This window comes from Octopus bimaculoides, chromosome 25 (assembly GCF_001194135.2).
Source record: "Octopus bimaculoides isolate UCB-OBI-ISO-001 chromosome 25, ASM119413v2, whole genome shotgun sequence".
NCBI classification, from domain to species: domain Eukaryota; kingdom Metazoa; phylum Mollusca; class Cephalopoda; order Octopoda; family Octopodidae; genus Octopus; species Octopus bimaculoides.
In genome coordinates, this window is record NC_069005.1 from 22,650,460 (window position 1) to 22,659,502 (window position 9,043).

Here is a 9,043-nt window from a genome sequence, read left to right on the forward strand (position 1 = left end):
TATATATATATATATATATATATATATATATATATATATATTACTTTCGATTTCATGTTCAATAGAGATCACTTGTTCCTTTAGTTACATTTTATAACATTGTATTTAGAGAGAAAAAGGCGTGGCATAAGTATGAAAATCTCCAAGTCCAGTCCACTACCACTACTAACCCTTCTGGTATCAAGTCCTGTATAATCCTCTCATTACGAGATCCACTACTACCAAGCCCCGTTTTCATAGATTACCTGTAGTATCAAAGCCTGTATAATTTTCACATCATTAGACTCACACCACCACCATTACTTGCAACCTTGTTTCTAACGAGGCCCTTAAGTATTAATCACATCGTCAAACCCATTCCTCTGCCAGAACAACTACAAGGCCCCTAGCATTAGGGGTTTTTTTTTTAAATTTTATTTCTCTCCCCACCCACCTCGAGTGAGGACTTGAAGTATCAGGGCTCATTAAACCATTATAATCGTAAGGATTCCGCCGGACAAATATTTTACACCATCTAAAATGGTTCCCGTTCGTGGAAATGCATTTAGTACAGGCGACTGCATCACGCACACACATACACACACGTGTGTGTGTGTGTGTGTGTGATATATATATATATATATATATATATATATATATATACACACATACACTCACACATGAACTGATGTGTGAGGATAGAATTTGAGTGCTAGAATATACGGTAGTATTTGTCGTACTATTATAATACACATACGGTGCATAAGTAGTACGTGCACACCAGTATATTCATACTAGTCAGGTAAATACACAAGATATTTTTACAGAAGTTTGAATATATAATAAACATCCCTATAATACTTTATAATGCGTGTGTGTATTTTTGCACATACACACATCATGTATACAAACGAAAACAACAAGCCTTTACATATCCACTATATATATATATATATATAATGTATGAATATTGCGAAGGGATGTAAGCATATAATGAAACACTAACCAATATCATCTATGCATATACATACCCTTCTTTACAAACATGTATGGGCAGACTCACAAAGTTTAAAATGTTTTGGTTTCTGTTTGTTGTTTTTAGATCGAGAAAGTTTTGTTTAGTTTTGTAGAGAGAGAACAAAAGAAAGGATAAGGAAGAAAATTAATAAACGTATATTTAAAGGCAATGGGAATATAGAAAGCAGTGACTTCGTTTTAACAACAGCGCGCCATGGAGTAGAAGGTAGGTAGGGGGGATCAGTTTATGTAGCGCTTTCTACTCAAAACTGGACCCTCACTTCTGGGGGGAAAAAAAACTGATGTTTAAAAAGAAACCAGAAGAAAAAAAATAGCCAATAGTCAGAAAATAAAACAAACTGCGATAAATAATGATACTAATGAATTATAGATATCATAAATACGATAGTCCTTAAGTTTTTAACACTGAACCTAAATTAAGAAGAGGAATCTGAAAATATAAACCAATAATTATTATTATAATTATAACTATTATTTCCCAATTATTGAGCATATATGTTGAACTTAACGTCGTTTTACGATTTGGTTTAGCGTCAAGAATTTGAAGCTTAGTTACACATAGACAGTGTGTGTGTGTGCATATACATGTCAACTATTGACTAATATATACACACATAGACAAAATGCATAGACACACACATTGTATACTATTTCTTCCACTATTCACAAATATCAAATCAAATGATTGAGATCACTTGTGTCTATTTGGGTGTATATAAGGTAAGTATATATACATGAATATTTAACTATATATATATATATAATATATAGTGAACGTGTGTTGTACGAAGTTATAAATGATATGTATACGTATGTTTATGTACCAATGGGTTTGTGTGTGTGTGTGTGTGTGTGTGTGTATATATATATATATATGTGTGTGTGTGTGTGTATATATGTGTGTGTGTTTAGGAAAGAGAAATGAAAAATAATGACAGAGGTTTGAGTGAAAGCTGGTGTTGGAGTAGAGGTTGGAGTGAGGTCTGGTGTTCCGTTCAAACAGGCTTTATCATAAAAGCTTCAATTTAATATATAATAATAATTAATACAATATAAAGATAATATACAGTCGAAAGGAAAATCCAGTTGGTGGTGTAAAGTAGAGTTATTATTCGGCCCTCGGTCAGCAAAGCGTTCCTGCTCTGACCATCTTGTCCCTTATTCAATCAAACTACATTATCCAATGTTTTACTTATCATTTTTTTCTTTAAAGACAGTAGGACATGATGTGAAGGAGATTTGGCTTCTATTTCTCGTGACCACGAAATGGTGATTCATGGTCCCTCTGTTACAGAGGTACTGTGTAGTTTTTCTTGTCCAGTCAGGAAAAGAATGAAGGGCAGCACCTATGACCGTTTCCCCGTAACTGGTTTAAGGAAAGGGAGTCTGTTATCCTCAGAATTGAGACCTGACCCCCGAATACTTGCCAAAAAAAAAAAAAAACCCCACTGAATTCCGTTAAATGTACCCAAGGGTGGGGTAAAATAAATTTGGTAACGGATCAAGTCATACCATCCAAGTGTTAGTGTAATGAAATGCTGGTGTGATATTTGAGTGATTGCAGAGGTGCTGTATCGGTGATGGTGGATGATGTAGTAGAAGTTGCTGATATGATGTGATGTTTGAATGAGTGGAATGTAGCGATGCTGCGGACTAGTCAAATAGTGGTGAAGTTCTTTAACTCCAGTTCAGTTTTATCGAGCAGAGCTACGATCAAAAGCATTCCATGCGTGACCATTACACTTTATTATAGTTTTTTTTATACGTAATACGCGCTTTTATTTTTTTTAAGGCGTTATTTATCTTCTATTTCTAGCAGGTCGATGAACCAAGTGGAGGCTCCCCGGTGTGGCCAAGTGGAGGGTAGTGAAGTGGTGATGTAGTATTTTAAGTGACTGTAATGGTAGTGTTGGTGCGGTGGAGCGGAGATTGGTGCTGTTTGAATGGGTGTAATAGTTGCTGTGAGTGTGAAGTAATGAAGCAGTGGTGTGGTGTATGGTGTACTATGGTAGAGATATAGTAGAGGGCGAAGCAGTGTTGCTGAGTGATGAGTGTGTGTGAGACGAAGATGAAAGATAATGTCTATCATCAGTATCTTATAATAATAATAATAATAACATCAACAACAAAATGAGAGGTAAATGAAATCGACCAAAGACTTACTTGAAGTTCTGCTCTCTCCACCTCCCATTGCGACCGTTCCATCTCGAATCTTGCCCATTCCGTTTGTAAGAAATGTAAAATTCCCGGCATAGAATACTGAGGCCTTTGGCTCGATTCATCGGCTTGTTGTTTGGTAACCATTCCAGCAGCACCAAGTCCACCAACAACACCACTACAACCACCACAACTACTACCAACACTATTACTGTTGTTGACGGCGGAAAAGATGACTGGACTAGCGCCGTTGTTGTTGTTGTTGTTGCTGCTGCTGATACTACCACCTCCTACTACCTGGCCACCACCACCACCACCAATACTACTACTACTGCCTCCTCCGTGTTGTGATCCGGGGCCGTCTTCAATCATCTTACCATGACCGCCGCCATTACACTGGCTTTCCTTTCCTTTCCTTCCTGCTACTTACTCGGCGGCTTTACTTGCAATGACGTCACTCTCTCGCTGTGTATGTGTGTGTGAGAGTAAATGGAGTATTTGTGTGTTGTTTTTGTTATATAGTTCTTTTACTGTAAAAGTGTATGTACGTTATAAAGTTGTACGATTGAGCATGTTTCCCTCTCTCTCCCTCTCTCGCTTATACTCTCTACCTTTCTCTCTTCCTGTCTGTGTATGAGTGCGTTCCTATGTTAATTCATGTGTGCGCGTTTTCGTTGTTACAGAGGTTGTGCCGTGACTGTGGTTGTCTCCCCCTTTCTACCAGTGTGTGTTTAAGTATGTTAGTGTGCATGTATTTCCGTCGTTATATATAACGATGTGTACTTATGACTGTAGTTGTCTCCCCCTCTCTGTCTGTGTACACATGTATTACGTGTATTACTGTGTGTCTCGATGTGATTGTGTGTGCCTGTAACTGTGTAGTTGTCTCCCCCTTTCTACTCTCTCTCTTTCACGTGAATGTATGTATGTGTGTCTGATCGTGTTTGTTTATATAGGATATGTGACTGTGACCATGGTTTTCTCTCTCTATCTTTTTCTCTGTGTGTCTGCTGTGCGTATGTTTATTTCGCCCTCTCTCACTCATGCATATGTGTTTGTGTGTTGTGTGTGTGTGTGCGTACGCGCTTACGTTTAGTTGCTTAGCCCCAGGTCTACTCTGATTGAGTAAATCTATGATCAGAAACGTTCCAGCACAACCATTCCGTCTTTTTGTGTTTCAGGAAATTGCATTTTTCAACGTATCCTTTTCTTTATAAGACGACGGGGTGTATATATATATTTAAGGGAGATTTGGCTACTATTTCTAGAAAATCGACCTATCACATAGAGGCTCCCTCGTTATATCGATGTATTTGTCACCCTCCCTCTTAATTAGTCTGTCTCTATCGTCGAGTTATATGTGTTAACTCCCTCTCTTTCAATTTTCTCTCTCTCTTTCTCACTCTCTCTGTATATTTGTTTGTCTTTACCTTTTCCTTTTACATCAATTTCCCTTCGTGCTTTGTTGTATTTTATGATCGTCTATTTGTATTTATATTTCTTGAGCTTTTCACCATCTCATTCTTTCTCTCTCTCTCTCTCTCTCTCTCTATATATATATATATATATATATTTCTCTTCCTGTATGTATATGTATTTCTGTGAGCGTGTGTACATTTCTATATCTACTTGTAGCTGTAAATATATGTATGGGCTTACTTTGTCGGTGCATTAGTGTATAACTAGACAAATAGGTGTGTACGAATATCTAAATCTATCGTGCGGCTGCTTCATATGTATGTATGTGATTTAAAACTATATGATTTTGTGAGTGTGTGCGAATGCGAATCAAACTCTTGTGTTGTAGTAAACAAAAATTGCGCCATAGATGGTGTGACAGTAAATGAGAAGCTACAAAAGAGAATGTATATGAAGATAACAAGCTGGCTACTACGTTCTTACAAATTGTGACTGTAAACGTTAATATGGAAGTGTCGGTGTGATTTAAGATCGTGTGTTTTTGTGAGTCAATAATTAAATAGCGTGTGTATGAATCTGCATACACAGAAATTCTAGATGTGGTCACTCCATTTGCTTGAAATAGTAATCAATCTACCTCAAATAATAATAATTAGAGAAAGCACACCTCCATAAAAAAAAGACAGGCTAGCCTTTGATCATAAGTATTCAATCAGGGCTCACTTGGAGCTTAACGTGTGTGTGTGTGTGTGTGCGTTACGACTCAGCAAGACAACAGTTATGCAGTCGCATAGTCTGCTAGAAATAGTAGCCAAATTTTCTTGAAATTAAACCTACCATATTAAAAAAAAAAGGACACATTGGTTAATCTAGCGATAGGAACCCCGAATAATACAGAATGAACACGGCTGGAATGCTTTAATTACGACTGACCTGTGGCTAAACAACATTAATAGCAACAGTGAGAAAGAATAATGATTGTATATATGTGAATGAATGAGTAAATGTCAATGTGTGTGAGCTTGTGTCAATTTCCATAAACTATGTGTATGTATTTACGTGTGCAAATCGAGGTCTAACCATTACTGTAATATAAGTGAATGTATTCATATACTTATGTATACGAGTGTTTCTCCGTGAGTGTGTGTATTTATAAGAGTATACCTCTTATGTGTTGTGTGAATGTATTATAGTAGACCTATATGCTTGTGTGAATTTGTGTTAATATTGTAGCTATGTAAGAGTGTGTTCAGTCGTAACTGGATGTCATTGTGACTCAGTGAATAACAAATTCGTATATGTCTCTCTGTGTGTATAAAATTGTGAATTAGACTATGAAAATGTGTTTGTGTGCAACAGTTTGAGCTCGTACGAATAATCTACACGTTTATCTCTCTTTCTCTCTCTTTCATTCTCCCAGTAGACACATACACATGTATGTGTGAGTATATATTTATATATATATATATGTATCAGAATATATATCTGTAACTATATACCGTACACACAAGTGCCTATATATGCTTGTGTTTGTGTAATTTGGATATGCATAGTTATGTCTGCACGTGTAGGTGGATTTATAACTTGTATGCATATGCTTATTCACGAAGGTCTGTGTTTGTATGAATATGCCTCTGTGTATGTATCTGTATGTATACACACATAGACACACAGACGTACGAACATGCGTAGATAGATAAATAGGTAGGTAGGTAGGTAGGTGGATAGATGGATTCACAGATAAATAAACATTTGAAGTAAGAAAAAAATGTATAATCTACATATCCATGTGGATGTATTTTAGCGCAAGTGCAGGGTAGGTGCATATCTTCCCCCGCCTTTATATCTTCTATAAACATCCCCCATAATCCTTGCCCTCCCGTCCCGTACACACACACACATAAATGTATTATAAATACATAAGCGCGCACGCACACACACACACACCTATCTACACGCCCGTTGCCTTGACACGATGTGTGCTCATTTTTCTCCGACTTTCTTCCTCTTTGAATGTATCAGATACTCTACGTGTATAAATAGATGGATGAGATCTTTGCGTGTGTGTGGTGTGTGTGCGCGCGCGTGTATGTGTGTGTGTGAGTGTGTGTACCTGTCTGGTTATCATCACACGACTGCTCACCTAAGTGAGTTGTATTTTTCTTAATCCAATCTCCACAGAAACGCTAGAAAGGTTGAGTTGCATTACCAGGAAATCGGACGCAAACAGACATACTAACACAAATATATATATATACATATATATATTATGTATAAAGATAGATAGGTATCCAAACACATGTATACATATGTATTCACACACACACACATATATACTAGTATACCCGTGCCGTGAAAAGATTTTAAGACGGGCTAAATGCATCAAGATAAAAATACATTCTAAATATTTTATATAAGACTTGAACATATGAAATAATTACCTTATGGAAACTACTTTGAAGGATTGAATCCAAAGAGAATTAAATATGAGAGCAAGTTTTATATATAAAGTGTTTCATTAAATTATTTTATTAAAACAATAAAAACTTTTTTTATTTTAATCGTTGACGATTTTCTCCAACTATTATTTTCTTAAATCAAAGGTAAACTGTGCTACCACAAATAACATTAATTTACATTTATATTGGTTTCAAATTTTGGCACAAGGCCAGCAACTTCAGGAAAGAGTTGTAAGTCAATGACATCGTCTCCAGTGCTAAACTGGTATTAATTTTATCAACCCCAAAAGGATGATAGGCAAAGTTGATCCCAGCAGCATTTCAACTCAAAACATAAAGACAGACGAAATGTCACTAAGCACTTTGAATGTATAAATATTATTCCTCTCTAAGGCAGCATTTCATCCATCTTTATATTCTGAGTTCAAATTTCGCCAACGTTGACTCTGCCTTTCATCCTTCCTAGGTCGATAAAGTAAGTACCAGTTGAACACTGGGGTCAATGTAATTGACTTACCCCTACCCCGAAATTGCTGGCGTTGTGCCTAAATTTGAAACCTATAATATCCCTCTGCTTAACAGTATTCAATTCTTTTCTCACTGTATTGCCATTCACAGTGGAGGCGCAATGGCCCAGTGGTTAGGGCAGCGAACTCGCGGTCATAGGATCGCGGTTTGGATTCCCAGACCGGGCATTGTGAGTGATTATTGAGTGAAAACACCTAAAAGCTCCACAAGGCTCTGGCAGGGGATGGTGGCGAACCCTGCTGTACTCTTTCACCACAACTTTCTCTCACTCTTACTTCCTGTTTCTGTTGTGCCTGTAATTCAAAGGGTCAGCCTTGTCACACTGTGTCACGCTGAATATCCCCGAGAACTACGTTAAGGGTACACGTGTCTGTGGAGTGCTCAGCCACTTGCACGTTAATTTCACGAGCAGGCTGTTCCGTTGATCGGATCAACTGGAACCCTCAACGTCGTAAGCGACAGAGTGCCAATAGTAGTGCCATTCACACTTATATGAACCTGTATTTGTAAATGTGTGTATGTCTGTGTGTGTGTATACACCTTTTCACTCAGTTTGAGGTTGCTTTTTCCTTCCCTTCTCTAACTTGCTTGCAAGTGGCACAAAAACACACCCAGAACACACTATAAAGTGGTGCCGTTAGGAAGGGCAACCATCACTTGGTGTCAAGAGATGTGTGCACTCAAGCACACGCATACACATTCACTCACACTTGCACATACTCATTCACACATTTGCATGCGTACACACACACACTCACACACAGAGCTATACATATCTTTATGTGTATCAGGCTACATGCACCACACACACACACACAGATGCATGCAGATACATTACATTCACAAACACACAAAAACATCGAAATACATAAAAATACATATACATACAGTTTCAGGCATGGCTGTGTGGTTCGAAGTTTGCTTCCCAACCACATGGCTCCGGGTTCAGTCCCATTGTGTGACGCCTTAGACAAGTGTCTTCTACTATAGCCTCAGGCCGACCAAGGCCTTGCTAATGGATTTGGTAGATGGAAACTGAAAAAAACCTGTCATGTGTATGCATATTTTTGTGTTTGTCCCCCAACGCCGCTTGACAACCAATGCTGGTATATTTACGCCCTTGTTAGAATAGATACCAAACTTCAAAAGAAAATAAGTACTCGGGTTGATTAGTTCAACCAAAATTCCTCAAGGTGATGCCCCAGCATGGCCACAGTCCAATGACTGAAACAAGTAAAAGATAACAGATACAATATATTGACATACAATAATTTCAAAAATGTACCTTCTCTCTGCAGAATATATTAAGTGCAGGCTACCATACTTGAGCTGGTGAGGTGAAAATGATTTTAATAATCACTTGAAACAAGGCGGCAGGCTGGCAGAATCGTTAGCACATCAGGCAAAATGCTTAGTGGCATTTTGTCCGCCCTCGCTTTCTGAGTTCAAATTCCGCAGATGGT

General features: G+C 37.7%; 1 protein-coding gene across 7 annotated transcripts in view; it reads right to left on the reverse strand.

Moving 5' to 3' along the window:
- LOC106882575 (striatin-3) overlaps nucleotides 1-4,040 on the reverse strand; it is a 263,926-nt gene extending 259,886 nt beyond the window's left edge. Inside the window, exon 1 of one of the 7 annotated variants that reach the window (XM_052976853.1) lies at nucleotides 3,181-4,040. In XM_052976853.1, the coding sequence (XP_052832813.1) occupies nucleotides 3,181-3,546 (366 nt within the window). In that variant the 5' untranslated portion in view covers nucleotides 3,547-4,040. The remainder of the gene's footprint in view (nucleotides 1-3,180) is intronic. The other 6 variants (XM_052976854.1, XM_052976855.1, XM_052976856.1 and 3 more) reach the window with 6 other exon arrangements.
- Nucleotides 4,041-9,043: the final 5,003 nt, after the last annotated feature.